The sequence below is a fragment of the Megalobrama amblycephala genome, linkage group LG9 (genome assembly GCF_018812025.1).
Source record: "Megalobrama amblycephala isolate DHTTF-2021 linkage group LG9, ASM1881202v1, whole genome shotgun sequence".
NCBI classification, from domain to species: Eukaryota; Metazoa; Chordata; class Actinopteri; order Cypriniformes; family Xenocyprididae; genus Megalobrama; species Megalobrama amblycephala.
The window spans coordinates 3,271,811-3,288,256 of NC_063052.1; the positions used below are offsets into that span (position 1 = coordinate 3,271,811).

The following is a 16,446-nucleotide window of genomic DNA, read 5'->3' on the forward strand; positions in this document are numbered from 1 at the left end:
GTGAGAAGTGTGTTTTGTTTGGGTGAGAAATGCGTTCGGACCTCGTGACCTTCCCCACATTATCAGTGTCCTTGTAAGCCCCACGGCAGAGCAGACAGGGACGAGACCTGTCCTTCCTTCCTGAACAGGCTGTTCTTGGATTTTGCAACCCAACTGCTGTATTCCATCTAACCTGGGACTTGAGCTAATTCCATTTTCATTTTTCTGAAAGGAATATAAGTGGTGCTTCCCATGAAACACTTGCAGCCATGTTTCTGGGGCACTCCAAAGAGCCCTCCTCCACCAAGTCTCTGTTATTTTGGTTCCTAAATATGATTTGTGTCCCTTAATTGTACGTTGAAGCATTATTATTTTTCACCCATGCAAATAAGTAAATCTTAACACCTAAAGTTCAAATAATTGCAGATTAAAGGCATGAGCCTCTCTCTAAGTCTTCATAAACATATCAGGGTCATACATTTATGGAAGCTTGTTTTCGTCATGGAATAAAAAAAGTTCATTGTGACGTTTTTCTTGCAGTTTGACTTTTTCCGCAATTGTGAGTTTATACCTTGCAATTCTGACTGTTTTTCCCCTCACAATTCCGAGTTTATATCTTATAAATTAATCTCAAAATAGTCAGAATTTTGAGTTATAAACTTAGAATTGAGAGTTATAAAGTCCGAATTGCACAAGATAAATTCACAATTCTAAAAAAAATTCTGAGATAAAAATAATAATAATATTTTTTGTTCTGTGGTAGAAACAAGCTCTATATATATTTTACCCCAAAAATCTTTTTTTTTTTTTTTTTGTATTTTATTAAAATTCTATAAATGATAAAAAATTATATATCAAAATTATATTTTGTCATGATCTTTTTACATTATCCCTCAATTGTCATTATTCTAACACAAATGTCATTCTTACTATACTGAAATATAATTATTATATATTATAAATTATAAGAAGTATAAAGTTATATTAATATTTAGATATTCGTATAATACTATATATTATAAAACATAGTTGCAGTCCTGGTTTCTGATTGGTTGACACAGCAGCCAGTGTTGCCATGTCTGCAGTTTTCTCACGGAACTGTGCTACTTTTACACTTTTGCCGTGGATTGTTTTTTTAGACCGTGGGTTAAAGTAACCCAATCCCCACCCCCCCAATTTTTTTTTTTTTTTTTTTAAATGTATTGTTACAATTATTACTGATTATTAACCCCCCTGGAATGCGATTGGGCTAGTTTTGGCTGTGATTGGGTGGGTTTTAAATAGCAATTGGACTGGTTATGTTACACAAACCTGGCAACCCTGACAGCAGCCGTGCTAAAACCCAGAATATAGTAACAGTTGCTCACTCGGTGAACATATCACTGTGCAGCACCCATAGCAGATCATTTTGTTTTCATAGAAACGAGCTGTTACGTCAGGGGCTTTTAACTTAAACATATAAATGAATAAATGAGCACAGTTGTTATATCGTAATATAATTACTATGACAACAAGTGAGAGAGAAATTCTAGAAATGTACATATGGTCTTAATGAGGGGAAATGTGAACTAGTGCACACCGCATTGATGGATTTCTAGCGAGAAGCTGGTGTTATCATTCACCGTCATGGGTGATTTGATATCCTCGAACCCACTGGGCAGAACAAAACCACATGTTCCAAACCTCAGTGACTGCAGAGATCCTAGAAAGCAAGGAAAACAAACACAAAATTGTTCCAGGGTGGAATCAGCCTACAGCCTTTATTGCACATTCCTGTTTGGTTTTGCTCTGACCACATCCTGGCATGATGTTTATGCAGTGCAGAAAACACATTGTCTTGTAGTTTTACCTTTCACCCTGTGAAAGCCTGAGATCACTACATATACCAGACTCCTTTCAATTCAGGTACATATATTATATTTTTTCATTTATTTTTCTTTCTCTTTTTTATCATCAGTGACAATGCCTGCAACATGCTTCAAAATCTTCATTTTGGCAAACTACAAATAAATTAAAACACATTCATAGAACACAATTTAACATTTAAGGACATTATTAAAGAAAATTAGGACAAACTGAACAAACAGGAAAAAAAATACAAAGAAGCGGCTTCTGCTCTTTTTCATTACTTTCTTGCTTTTTTTGAAAAAAAAAAAGAAAAACAAAACAAGTTAGCTAGCTAACAATCACAGACCACATGCAGATATAATACAACAGAATCATCTCACTCGTTTGGACGATTAACTCTGTTAGTTAGTTTCTGCAAACTACTGATCTAAACTATATCACAAAATTATGCTTTAAACCGGAAAACATCCAATTTCGCGATATTTTTGACTGGTTATAATAAGTCCTTGGTATAGTATCTCCTCTCGCTAAATAGGAAAACACACAACCACTTCTTAATGTCCAAACAGAGTCTGGAGAAGACCAAATGCACTTCAGTAGTGATAAGAGATACCATTCTGCGACCAGACACTGAAATCTGCAATAAGCCACCCACGAGGGTTTACACGTTTTTACAATCACTGCAGTGATACGAACATGAATTATAGGTTCTTCGGTGATCAATGTGTATTTGATTTTGATGACCAGGATAAAATGATCATTGTATACAGCAAAATGTAGTGCTTTCCATCGGAGTGAAGAAGTAGACACTCGCCATTCACTGTATCGGATAACCTTAATATCAATAACACAAAAAGCTACTAGACAGAAATAAAAATTAGTAACGGATCAACAGTGTTGTTTCGCTTTCATCCTCCAGGGCATCAGCATTTGCAGTTTTATCATTTATACATCAGTGTCTTCATCCTTTTTTAAAATTAATTAGCAGCTTCTCATCTGACATTTGAGATCTTCAGTAATAGCAGAGAGTCTTTCTACTGAGAGCGCAGCAGTTACACACAGGAAAACACACAAGGAAATGGTGACAAAGTACATTAAGCATTTGGCACATGCTGTTTCCATGTCTGGAGAACACTACCCTCAAAATATCATATGAAACGGTATTTCACAACAAGGAAATATGATTTTTCCAACCTTGAAGCATATTTTTCACCCAAAAATAACAATTCTGTCATTGTTTACCCAGCCTAATGTCATTCCAAACCTGTATGACGGACATTCTACTGAGACATTTTGAAGAAAGTAATCGTCATTCTTTATAAACTGTCATTCTATTCTATGGTCTTTCTACATATAACGACAGAGGATGTGGATTGGCCCTGTCAAGATCCAAAAAAATTCACCATAAAGTATAATAATATTGGTCAACAGTTGTGTACGCTATATTCTAGTCTTCTGAAGACATGATAACTTTGGGTGGCCAACAAAATCCAAAATCCCACAATTAGTGGTATCTTGTATTAATCTTCCCATTCGCAGTGGCTCTCATACATTATCTCATTTGCATTCCCTGTTGATAAAAAACAGCATATGCTAGTTAGGTATGTTTTGAAGCATGGCAGCTGGTTTATGCTGGTCCTTAGCTGGTCCTAAGCAACTAGCTCCAGCCCAGGACCAGCTTAAACCAGCTCACAGCCAACTAAGGACCAGCATAAACCAGCTCAAACCAGCATATACTGTTTTTTTTCAACAGAGTTTCCACATATTCAAATTATTTTATTGACATCAAAACATCACTGACATCAAATTTGACTCGTGGAGTTTAAACGTGCCATATTTGAATGGACACGGACAGTGAAGCGCAAGACTTTAAGTTCTTTACTTAAATTTAGGCCTTTACTCACATAAAAGTATTGTATGGCTTCGAAAGCCTACTTTCGAGATTGACGATTTAATTGAAAAGAACAGCCAGTACACACTTCGGCATTGTTCCTTTAGTGTTTCACTGAAGAAAGAATGTCATACAGGTTTGAAACCACATAAAGGTGAGAAAATGACAGAATTTTCATTTCTGGGTGAATTATTCCTTTAATACACCCAAAATGTCAACAACACCCATGATTTAGCCTTCTCAACTATTGTGTCATTTGTATTTCACACACTGTGTGGAGAACGCCATGGGTGGGGTCTAAAATAAACAAAGCTCTTCTACATCTCATCGCTCACAAGATGCAGTCTGAGCTGTTCCGGATTCACGCAGACATTTGAAGGAGAAGTCAATAAACATCAAGGCGTCGAGCTGCAGCTCTCTCGGAGCATCAATCAGGCAACTAAACGAGCCTCCCTCATTCCTCAAGGTTTCTGAACAAAGGAGTCGCCCCCTCAGCGTCTCTCTCTCCACCTCTGTCCTTCTTCATCTGGCTCTTGTCAACAGCGGCGGCACCAGCTACCAGAATCCAGGTTTGAAGCCATAACTGACATCGTGCGTTGATTTACGCAGCTTGAGAGCGACGTTTATAGTCATGAGACCTTATATCCTGGGCTGTCGGCCATTTTGTCCTGTTTACTGTTGTTCTACTCTAGTATTGATCAAGCACACAGCACAGTGATGCAGAGTCAGTGCAAGGCGGAGGAATCGGGCCCACAACTACGAGTTTATCGATTGATGAGCCAAAATAGTACAAGCGAATCAGCACAATTAATGTTTGATCGTGTTTGGGGCATCAGCTGTGGCATCGGCATGTGAAAGTGCCAAGTTACAGTAACATCCTTATGTTGTCGCTCACATTGGGGTCGGGCCCGCTCAGTCGGCATCGTCCTGTCGCTCAGTGCTCCATGGGGACAGATGCCACGATGAACACTCAACATCTCATGTGCAAACATCACCATGTCTGTCACGTGCCTCTCTCTCTCGCCAATACTAAGATCCCATTGGGACGTCGACATTCGTTAATGCCATCTGGTATCTAAATCATCAGAATTAAGAGCTTTTGGTCTTCTCCAAAAACAAATAATAGAATGACCAACAGAGGTGGTTCACATTTTTTTTCTTTGACCTCTGCATAAGGCTTTGTTCACACTGCGAATCTATCCAATTTTTCAAATCCGATCTTTTGGACTGATAGTCCGTCGTTTTGTAAGTGATGAAATCTGATGTTTGTTCAGACTATGTTGTCCATATCCGGTGCATCTACATTGGTTGTCATTGTGATGATGTAAGCATCAGCACGATGCCAGACTTTCTCATATAACAACCGAGAGCAGCTGTCAGTGTGGAAAGAGAGGACAAAAAACTGGGAATTTTGCCTCTGCTTATGTCTATCATGAAATCTTGTGAGTGCTGGACTCACAAGAGGCATTTTTACTGCTGACTTGTGCACTCATTCACTATTGGTAACAGTGAAAGTCACATAGTTTGCTATATGAGGAAAAAGTGAGCGAAAATTATCTATTCAGATCTTAAAATTGATTGGATTTCAAACCACATATGTATGTGAACACATGTGGGTTTGTTAACTTGGTTTCATGTCTTTTTCAGGTTCAGACTTCAAAAAACAATTGTATTTGAGTCAGATAAAAAATCAGATATTTGCCTGTCTGAACAAAGCCCTAGAGTATTTTTTTCTCCATTGGAAATCAATGACCATCTACGCAACACAGTGATGTCTAAATTTTGCCACGCATACAGAGGAAAAGAAAGAGCACAGCTCTACATAAATTACAATCATCATGTTGCATCCAACCGTGAAAAACAGCACAGCCGATGAAGAGGAAACCAGAAAAACGGAACCTCAAATGTAGTGTAATGATCTGCTTATCTATTAAGTGTTAACAAAGTCATTTGCATGTAAATGGGGGCAAGTCTGATGCTGTTCAGTGCAATGCATTGTCAGCTATAAAAAGAAAGAGAAATGGATGGTGAAGAAAAGAAGCAACACAGATGGACAGACAAGGATATAGAGTGAGGATGTGGGATTGGTGGACATTTAACTTTGCTTGGAGCCTCAATCATATCCAGAGTCCTTAGCTGTATGTAGCTGCAGTGACGCCCACTCATGAGTAATTGTGATGTCGCAGCGAGTGTTCGGTCCATGGCACCTCGATGAAGAAGAGTGGAGGACGGGGTGATGGTGAATGTGCCACGTTGATGTGTAAGATATGATGCGCTAGCTTTTGTTGTTTTCATAGTTAAGTTTGATGATGAAAAAGAAGAAAACCCAACTGAAAAAAGCCATGTCGGGATTGCCGTCGAAGATGCTGACATCAGCCGTCGGACACGGGAGGGGACACCCAGCCATACTTCTCGTGGGTCTTGACAAGGCTCTTGAAGGTCGCCTCAGCTTCCTTGCGACTAAAGGCCTTCTTAGACTTGCCTGCTTTCCTGCAGATACGACCCTAAAGAGAAAACAACATTTGGAGAAATCAAGATTTTCATCTATCAAAAAACAAGTGAAACTTACTGATCTTCAGAAGGAATAATGGAAATGGAATTGTTGGCTGAGATGTGTTCAAAATAATATTCTAATAATAAATATAAATAATATTTGAATACTTCTTATCTTCTTCTTATCTCATTATTATTTTATAGTTTAACATGCCAGTCAGACATCTCTTCCTGTCCAAATAAGTGCTTTTGTCCAGAATCGGCTGCAACGATCCAGACATTTTGACAAGTTTATGATTCCTGGATATACATTCTAAAGTCAGTTTTTGAAATGTAATAGATTTTGTTCAACCTGAATGACTCAGCTAGTACACAGATTTACCTGCTACAGAGAGACACACTATTATATTTCAAGAGATGGGAAGCAGAAAAGCATTCTTCCTTTTGACTTAAACATGATGTGTGTGTGTGTCCAAGGTAAAAATTACACATGGTCAATTATAATGGATTGTGATATTATGATAAACATTTAACTTTCAAATATAATTTAGGCCACCAGTTTAACAATTTAACGGTTAAATGTAATTTAATTATGTTACATTGGTTTCTATGCCAGTTTAATTTGCAAATAACTATAAGTAAGACATTCATACATCCTGAAGAGGTCCTTTCCGAATGTTGAGTGAGCATAACTTGTAGTTTGACCAATGCTAAGTTTGGAGATAAATTAGCTATTTGCAATTGCACTATTATGTGTGATGTGCAAAGAAATCAACCCTTTAAATTATATTTTTATATGATTATGCTTATAAGTGAATCATTTAGTCCCAAAAAAAGCCATCTGAGGTTTGCTATAAAGAATCAAAAAAGCTTGAATCAGATAAGTCTAGTCTGTCAAAATCAACCTCCAAGTATGAAATCAAAGTTGAGGAAAAGTATGTAGGTATGTGTAGTCTGATGCCAGATTTATTTACCTGTCTTTTTATATATTATGTAACTGACAAGCAGAAGCAGATGTGTGAATGACAGATTATGGTGTGATTAAATGGTCCTGGTGCTCCATTTTAAGAGGTTTTCCAATTTTCAATTTCAAAGCCGACTGCTCTGAGCTTTGAAGACACAGTAAATCAAGAGGCTGTGCTTGATAAAACCTCAGGCTGAATAATTTAAACAAGCTTCAAGAGCATTTTAACACCAGGTTCAGCCATTTTGATCACTGGTAAAGGATAATGGGAATAGAAATGATGCAATGGTGCATTCATGATTGCGCCATCCCACAGTAAAAAAAATTAAAAAAAAAAATGGATGGATGAATGGATGGATTATCAAACTCTGAAGTCTGTTCTGCATCTAACAAATTATTTTATAATGTGATAGTTATTTTAAACAAGCCAAAGTGTGACAGTGAGACACTTTTGCATAGGTGGAACAAAAGCAATATTTAAAAATAATAGAAGTTATGGACTGTAAATTGTTTCACATAAAGGGTATCTTTAATGGAATAGTTCAGCCAAAAATCATTTACTTCATTGTTCACTCCATTAATTTCTTTTTTTCCCCCACTGTGAAACAAAATACGATGTTAGGCAGAATGCCCTTTCTAACAAAATTGGACTTCTAAGCTGCTCTAAAATCTTTTTTTTTTTTTTCACATAAAACAAAAGAACTTTAAAACCAGTCAAAGAATTAGGTTCTGCATGCAAAGCACAACCATACAAATATGCCACTACAGGCTACGTATGAGATCCCAACATCCACTAAATGAGCAAAAAGGATGTGCTTTCAGATGCCCCAGGACTGAGGTCAGTCTAGTGCCAGTGCTGATGTAAGACAGCAGGGACAGTGAGACAGAAATAGCCAGCACTTCCCTCAGGCTCTATCAGTCAGGATGAGATCTAATGGCCCAGAAGTAACCGCATGTGCTCAATCGAGAAGAGACTGCCCTATCCCCTCAGAAAAGCCTGTGATTTTTGGATTAAAAGGAGCCAATGGAGCCTTAATTAAGCTTTATTGTGTTTACGGTCTCTCTTGGAAATCGCTTCTCTCACGCTTGAGAGGCAACAGTGGAGAGCGCTAGGGAGGGAAGCGAGAATGCGTGGGGAGTCGTGCCGATGTTAATCCAGGTTATTTGCATCAGCGTTTTCCCTGCAGCATGCTAACGGCATCACCGATGTCTCCCTGCGCTATTTTGGTTTGGTGTGTATCGAGTGCAACGCAGTACCCGTGTGAAGTGCCTGATGGGTAATCCTGTGAATGGAGATCAGTCAATGGTCGCGCTCGGCCTCTGTGCATTCTGGGACAACACAGACGGTGGGGATTATGTAACCAACATGTGCCAGATAAGGGTAAACAGTGTTGTTCTTTGCATCATGGCATCACATGTTTGATGCTTCTTACAGTGTTATGTCAAAAAGGAAGTTGTCTGTAAATTTAAAGGATTAGTTCACTTTCAAATGAAAATTACCCCAAGCTTTACTCAACCTCAAGCCATCCTAGGTGTATAAGACTTTATTCTTTCTGATAAACACAATCGGAGATATATTAATAAATATCCTGATGCATCCGAGCTTTATAATGGCAGTGAACGAGACCAGCGAGTATGAAGCTGAAAAAACTGCATATATCCACATTCCATCATAAACGTACTCCTCTGGGGGGTTAATAAAGGCCTTCTGAAGCTAATTGATGCGTTTGAAAAAAAAAAAATCCATATTTAACAAGTTATGAAGTAAAATATCTAGCTTCTGCCAGACCACCTTCTGTATTCAAGATACGGAAAAAACAGAACTGGCGTCGCGTCAGTTAAGCTTTTTCCGTAAGTTGAATAGAGAAGGCGTAGGACATAGCGTAAGCTTTTTAAACTGCAAGAGGCATTGCGCTCTCTTCCTAAATTGAATACGGAAGCTAGATATTTTACTTCATAACTTGTTAAATATGGATATTTTTTTTAAACAAATGCATCGCTTCGCTTCAGAAGGCCTTTATTAACCCCCCGGAGCTGTGTGGAGTACGTTTATGATGGATGGATGGCTGTGGATGGATGCACTTTCTTCAGCTTCATACTCGTTGGTATTGTTCACTGCCATTATAAAGCTAGGATGCATCAGGATTTTTATTAATATATCTCTGATTGTGTTTATCAGAAAGAAGAAAGTCATATACACCTAGGATGGCTTGAGGGTGAGTAAAGCTTGGGGTAATTTTCATTTGAAACTGAACTAATCTTTTAACAAGGCAAAGAAGGAATATTGTTGTTGATCACAAAGTAAGGCAGAATAGACTCTTGATTAGAGTTCTTTTCATTTCCAATCTATTGGTCAATGAATGCATGTTATGGTCTTAAGCATTAAGACGTACAGTGAAAAAACATGTATGTACACAATAAGTGCATTGTATCAAATGATTAATTTAAATCTTAGTACATAGTAAAGACACCTAATATAAAAAGTGGGATCCAATAGTTCTATACATGAATTCTATTATTATGATGTTTTGTGCTGTAAATTATTCTGATTTAGAAAGCCTTAAAAAACAGCAAATTTCTGAGCTTTGGTATGCTGAAATCTTCCAAAACCAAAAAAGGATTTTGAACTACAAAAAAAAAATGTAAAATTTAAATGATTGTCAAAGCACATCATGTCCTCAGGTTAGAAGTGAATAAAGCTCAATTAAACACAATTCAGTAATGCTGGCGAAAATTATTCACTTTAATTCCAAATTATTAATTCTAAAGGCGATAAACCACGAATGATCTGTGTGGCCTGTCATTTCCTTTTATAATACAATAGCCGCATGTTAATTGGGGGTCTGTTTTGTCAGTGGCGGCTAAAATGATAATTACCCTTGAGTGCTTTGGGTCATTTGGGGAAAATGGTTATCTAGTCACCGCTGCCTCAGACTCATCATGAATTTGGCATTTTAGAGCTCTTGACAGGTTGAGGTAAGGGTAGATAAAGAGGTCTTTCCTCTCAGATTTACAGCAGAGGGTTAATGGCCAGTCTTTAGCTTCATTATGGATTCTCATCCATTTCCATGACCCACGCTGGTCTTCGCAATCATCCTTAGAACGGGACTATCTAATGACCGAAGTGATCCATCTATGGAGTCCATCTAATCACATTACTAGTTAAGATCCAGGCTGCAGTTCCCTCTTAAGAAAAATGGTCCGAAATAGCACCAGATTATGATTCTGTTGGCTTGTAACAACAGAAAAAACAATAATCTTTACTTGCAGATCTAAAAAAGAGGCTCTTTAGGATGATATGGTTATAAATTGAAGAATCCATATATATAAATATTTTTTAAAGAAACTAATTTTGAGGTATAGGTGAGGTGTTGCATTTAAAATGTTGTAGGAAATACCCTATAAAACAGAAGAGCAACCAATGAAATGTGTGGTCACAAAACCCATATTTTGGTTACACTTCACCCTACACTAAAATGGATTTTATAGCCTGATGACATAAGAGACCATTTTTAAGGTTCCTATAGTGCAATGTGATCATCTTTTTATGGTACTTCAGAAAACCACATATGTACTAGAGCTTCAATAAATCCAAGAAGTCTTCCTTTTGCTCTGTTATGAGCAATATGCTAATACGAAGAACCTCTAATGGAACATCAAGAACTTTCATAATCTGCAAAGAACCAGCCAAGCATATAGACGGCCAAAATGCTTCTTTATAACATCGGTTCTTTGCTAAAGAGATCATTCATTCAAAAATGAAAATTCTGCCTTGTGTGACGTTTTTCTTCCGTGGAACACAAAAACAGCCTCAGCCACAATTTACTTCCATTCACTCTTAAAAATCAAAGTTCCATAGGGGGTGTTTTCACAGCAAGAACATTTTATGAATTTAAAGAACCTTTTTCCACAATAAGAAACCATTTGTACAATTGAAAGGTTGCATATATGTTCTTCAAAGAACCATTCTTCATAGAATCACTGATGCCAATAAAGAAGCTTTATTTTTAGGACTGATGTATGGAAAAAGATGCAATGAAAGTGAATGGAGGTACTGAGGTATCTTTATTCTCTAATAAAACAATACCTGTCTGGAATGACATGAAGGCATGTTTTATTCTATGTAATTACATTCACGCGCAATATATGTAACAACATACTGGATGGACGCTGCATGTTTTCACGCTTTTCACCTGTGCTGTGCGCCGATGCCAAAATGGAGGATGGCGTCAAGAATCATGAGATGAGAAGAAATCAACGCTGCTATGGCAATAACCCATCCTCACCTGTCCTTTCACCAGACTGGCAGCGAACTGCCTCATCACGGCCTCGACGGTGTACGCGCTCGACCAGCCTCGGGGCGTTAATAACTCCATGCAGATCGCGCCGCCGTCCAGCACGTATCCGTTCTCCAGCCGCGGCGTGAGGACGCGCATGAACGGCGGGGAGAAGGGGAAATTGTCGGGGAAGGTGACATTCAGGAGTATGTACTCGGTGTTGGTCTCCTTCATGTCCTGCCACAGCGCGGAGTCCTTGTCCACCTGGTGCAGCTTGACATTCCAGTCAAACAGGTTATCGTCCGCCAGCTCCACCGTGATGAAGTTGTCGCCGAGCCTCCGGATCTCCTGCAGCTCCTTCATCAGCCTCCGCGTCCGCACCTGGGTGCAGTGCTGTCGGTTCGCCGCCGGCGGGGGCATCACGGAGCCGCTAGTCGCTTTGCTGCCCGCCGTCTGCTGCTTCTCTTTCGTGTCCTTGCTCGGTTTGTCCTGTTTGACTGCTGGCTTGTCCTTGCCGGACACGTCGAAGCGCCTGGCTTTGATTTCGGGCGTGCTGAGGATGTTGTTGGTCTCGTTGCTGGTGTTGCAGTGCTTCGTGTTGTTGTTTTTCTGGTTGCCTTTGGTCCCTTTTAATGAGCCCTGGTGGTGATGCTTCGGGTCCTCCGTGTCTCGGTCGTGCAGTCGAATAAGCCCAATCTTTCGCAAAAGAGTAGCCATTGTGATGCTTCGCCGTTCGAGGTGAGTGTAATGGAGCTCGGAAAAAAAGACGCCCGCAAAGCAGCTCTTCCTCAATGCATCATTTCCCCCCGCGAGTGCACTGAAACACAAGAGCGCTCATTTAATACATATTCCTACTCCTATAATTCCCTATGAGGCTGCACAGCCGCGGCTGCTGCAAGTGGCGCGATAACGTTTCTAGAAAATGAACCGATAATCTGGCTCGCGCACACAAGAATAGCCGGAGCGGAGCACCTCAGGTCGGTTGGCTTTCCGCTGTACCTGGACGGAATGAGTAATCAAGGGTCCAGCACGAGTTATTTTTTTCTTCACACCAGTATTCCTACAAATCCCGCCCTTGACCTGATCACTGTTTGCTGGAGTTCCAAAAGCAATGTGATTGACGTCTAAACCGTCCAATCACAGACCGGCAATAGCCGTGAGAGCTCAGACTAGCCAATCCTGTCGTTAGACGCGGGACTTGTCTGGATGCTGGTGGATGAAAATAACGCTCTGCTCGAGTCTCGACATATATATTATTAACGCTTTTATTGTTAGTACATTTTTTTCACTGTTATAAGACAATTCATATTCGGCATATTGTCCATTTGTTTATTTCTATTTTTGGTATTCTTTTTTTAAATGATTCTTGCTTCAACGTTATGTGTGTTGGGTACAAAAATCTCAAACAATATCATTGTACAACCTCGTGTATTTATTCTCTCTCTTTTTTTTTTTACAATGACTGTAATATAATATATAAGATGCTATTAGCATTAGTAATAATAAAACAATATATTAAATAATGGGTATTTGTCCTAAAGTTTGAGTTAGGAAGAGGTCGAGCTTATAATTCATCAGCTACCAATGAATCAATAACTCTCGCATTGAAAAGGAAAGTGCACCAGCATTTGCATGAATCTTTTTGGGTTTGAACGAACCATGTTGCTGGCCATCAGCCATGCATTATATGTCATCCATTTGTTGTTTTGAATTATATTTTAACGTAATATAGTCAAACTGGTCAATGAAACGGCTGCAGAGTAACCCCGAAATAATTCACAGTTTTATTTTATGAAACGTTTTTTCAACAGTGACTTTGCAGTAATTAGAAACACTTTACGGCACAACGAAGGATTCTGTTACCAGGGTAACAGTCCATTCTCACGAGCTATTGGATGAAACGCAGCCGGAAAGCAGTTCGCTGTCATGGAAGCTGCGTTGCTTGAACAGATGTCCGTCTTTTGTCAATAATTTTATAGTTTTATCTTGATTAATTTAATCGTACGCTTACCTTTATGTAAAATACAGCACGCCATGGCCGAAAAGTTTGATAATCTCGAGGAACACCTCGAGAAATTCGTCGAAAACATAAGACAGCTTGGAATTATTGTCAGCGATTTTCAGCCCAGCAGTCAGACAGGACTCAATCAGAAACTGTGAGTTGTAATCTGTTTATTTTAATACGAATCCAAAACATTATTTTGGTTTAAACAAATAATATCTAGAAAATATGAGCGACGTTTGAGCTGTAGGCTTTTTTTGGCTCGTTATCTGTAATGTTGACTCATTCAGTCGCGAGTAAAGCCTGAAAATGATATGGTTGTTTATTTCCTCAGAAATTTTATGATCACAGGACTGCAGGACATTGAGAAATGCAGACAGCAGCTTCATGATATCAACGTACCGTTGGAAGTGTTTGAGTGAGTATTACATTTCATAATGGAGATACAAAAATTATTGTAAATTGTTTTTGTTTTTTTTTTAAATAAAAAAAATAAATTACCCTTATTGTACACGCATTTCTTCTGTGTACCCATTTAATGACCAAACCTGTTATATTCAAGAAATATGAGATATCACATCTGCATAAAAACATGAATGGCTATGATTGGTTATTGATGTTTTGCATTGTGCCTGCAGGTATATTGATCAGGGTCGTAACCCTCAACTCTACACCAAGGAGTGCTTAGAGAGAGCGTTAGCTAAAAATGAGCAGGTCAAAGGAAAGATTGACACCTTGACTGTAAGTATTGGTCCTGCTAACACAATGAATGACTAATTTGGCAGTACCAGCAGGTTATTTGTTGTAAAAGGACATAATAAGTATTTTATAGACATGCTACCTCTCCTGCTTATAGTTATCATTGTAGTCATCATTCTTGTCTGAACAGGCCTTCTATTTTTCATTTCCTTTTTCCAGTGTTAGCTGAATAAAGCTGCCGTACTGACACATTTTATTAATAAGCTCATCATTAATAGTTTATAGATTAGTGTGTGTATATATATATATATATATATATATATATATATATATATATATATATATATATATATATTATAATTGCTAGACAGTTCTGCTTTATACAGTTCTGCTGTAGAGGGATGATTTCCAAGTATGTTTTGAATAATACAAACAGAGGCACTTCATCTTACCCTCTTACAATATTTTGCGGTTTCTTTTTTTCTCCAGAAATTTAAAAGCCTCCTCATTTCTGAGCTGGGGAAGGTTTTTCCTGAAGAGATGGCTAAATATAAGGCCATTCATGGAGATGATCCTCCTTCATGATTTACCAGTGCCACGACACTTCAAACGCAAGATGTACATATGTTGATATTAATATAACATGTTTTTTAAGGTTTAATTCATCATTCAAATATGCAAATTTTTACAGCTTTTTCATCTTTGTATTTGCCTTTGTAATTCACAAGAATACGGATTGAAAACTGAGGGATATTTTGGGATTTCCTTGAAACAGTGAAAAGCTTTTTTTTCATGCATTGTATTTTTCGCAGCATAATTTTTTTTATTTTTCCGTTGAATAAATGATTATTTTGTGTAATCACGACAACCGGTCTTTTTGGTTATATCAACCACGCTGTTTTTTTATATGAATGTATAAACGTATCAGCAAGCTGTTTATACAACCTTTCTTGGGTGTTTATTCGGCTGCATTGGTTCCAATGATCTCAAGTTACTTTCTGGCGTGCTCTCTTTCGCCATGTGTGTAATCTCACACTACTTGTCTGGTGCCGTGGTGATGGAATTGATTTGTACGTGTCCTCCTTTAACCACATGACATTATTCACGAGTCATGACTGAGCTGAACCGAGAGCTTACAGTGGGACTTTACCCTAGATGACAATTTAAGGACAGTCTTTCCTGTGACGACAAACCCAAGGCATTCTGAACAGTGAAAGATAGGTCATTAGCATGGTAAAGCTTTGGATCACAAAGAATGGAGATTTAAACATGTGTCTGAAATACCTTTGGTCTAGTCGGTGGTGGTTTTGTAACTCCTTTGTAAGGCTTTAAGTCTTTCAAGACTGTTCAAACTCTAAACATCTGCTGTATGAATAGTCACTCCCCTTCACAAAAGGACTTTTAGCTATTGTTTGGACTGGAATACTAGTGAACTGCATACTGCACTGTATGCACTGCCTATTTAAAAAAGGAACATATGGGAAATGTATAATGCAATGACAAACAGTGTATTTAAACAGCTCAAACTGTTTGCATTTTTAATCCAATTGAGTGTATTCGTATAGTTTTGTGCCAGACCAAATGAGACAAGAAAATGTTCATATTACCATGCCAATATTACTTCCATTAGATTTACAAACTAGACATGCAGTCTGTTATTTTAGATATGGATAAACAGTATTGATCGACAAAGGGGGAGAATAGATGTCTCAAGGATATGTGTGGAACAAGGTCATCACAGAAAATAATCTTCTCTGAGTTCTCCAGTGCTTTTTCATTTTCTGTGCTGCCCTCTTTCTTAGAGTTCATCTTTTATAAGCACTCAAACACAAAAACTCTAGTGGGAGGACAGATGTAGTAGTGCTACACACACACAAAACACTTCCAAGCATGTCTTTGAGAGGTGGCGTGCATGGGCAACCTGCAGGCTTTGTTCAGAGCCTTAACGTTTTTGTGGGTGAATAGTGAACTCATCTTGTGACTCATGAGATGAATCATGTTTTTTCTGTAGTATGACCTTCATTTCAACAAACATCTCTTCAGCCTCTTCTAACTGAAGAATAGTGACACATACTTAAAACATCTGGAAGAAAATAACAATATATTGGTAATTAAACAAACTTATTGTTGTGATCATTTTATAATATCTAAGGGTACGTTTACATGACAACGGTGTACTAAAAACAGAAACGTTTTTTCTTTGGACAGATGACAACGTTACTAAAACTATACCTATTCACACTGATCCACACACAAACGACTAAAAATGCTGTACTACGCATGCCAGACAAGT

At 38.3% G+C, this 16,446-nt stretch overlaps 2 protein-coding genes across 3 annotated transcripts; one reads left to right on the plus strand and one right to left on the minus strand.

Annotated features, from left to right (window-relative positions):
• Nucleotides 1-1,712: 1,712 nt before the first annotated feature.
• Nucleotides 1,713-13,069, minus strand: ube2ql1 (ubiquitin-conjugating enzyme E2Q family-like 1). Of its 2 annotated transcripts, none has more exons than XM_048201224.1 (2): nt 11,462-13,066; nt 1,713-6,222 (listed from the first exon to the last, which is right to left on the minus strand). In XM_048201224.1, exons 1-2 carry the CDS (start codon nt 12,167-12,169, stop codon nt 6,091-6,093), a joined length of 840 nt encoding a protein of 279 aa, XP_048057181.1. In that variant the 5' UTR covers nt 12,170-13,066; the 3' UTR covers nt 1,713-6,090. The 2 variants fall into 2 exon arrangements, with proteins under 2 accessions (XP_048057181.1, XP_048057182.1); XM_048201225.1 differs by having other exon boundaries at nt 6,098-6,222; nt 11,369-13,069.
• Nucleotides 13,070-13,184: 115 nt separating this feature from the next.
• Nucleotides 13,185-15,018, plus strand: med10 (mediator complex subunit 10). The gene is made up of 4 exons (XM_048201226.1): nt 13,185-13,608; nt 13,789-13,872; nt 14,093-14,195; nt 14,643-15,018. Exons 1-4 carry the CDS (start codon nt 13,487-13,489, stop codon nt 14,736-14,738), a joined length of 405 nt encoding a protein of 134 aa, XP_048057183.1. The 5' UTR covers nt 13,185-13,486; the 3' UTR covers nt 14,739-15,018.
• The last annotated feature ends 1,428 nt before the right edge of the window (nt 15,019-16,446 follow it).

Bases quoted from the DNA above. Each gene is read 5' to 3' on its own strand.
- med10 (XM_048201226.1), top strand. From the start codon at position 13,487: ATGGCCGAAAAGTTTGATAATCTCGAGGAACACCTCGAGAAATTCGTC. The intron at 13,609-13,788 runs GTGAGTTGTAAT...TTATTTCCTCAG, and splicing joins ACAGGACTCAATCAGAAACT to AAATTTTATGATCACAGGAC. The intron at 13,873-14,092 runs GTGAGTATTACA...TTGTGCCTGCAG, and splicing joins GTACCGTTGGAAGTGTTTGA to GTATATTGATCAGGGTCGTA.
- ube2ql1 (XM_048201224.1), bottom strand. From the start codon at position 12,169: ATGGCTACTCTTTTGCGAAAGATTGGGCTTATTCGACTGCACGACCGA. The intron at 6,223-11,461 runs GTGAGGATGGGT...TTTTCTCTTTAG, and splicing joins CCAGTCTGGTGAAAGGACAG to GGTCGTATCTGCAGGAAAGC.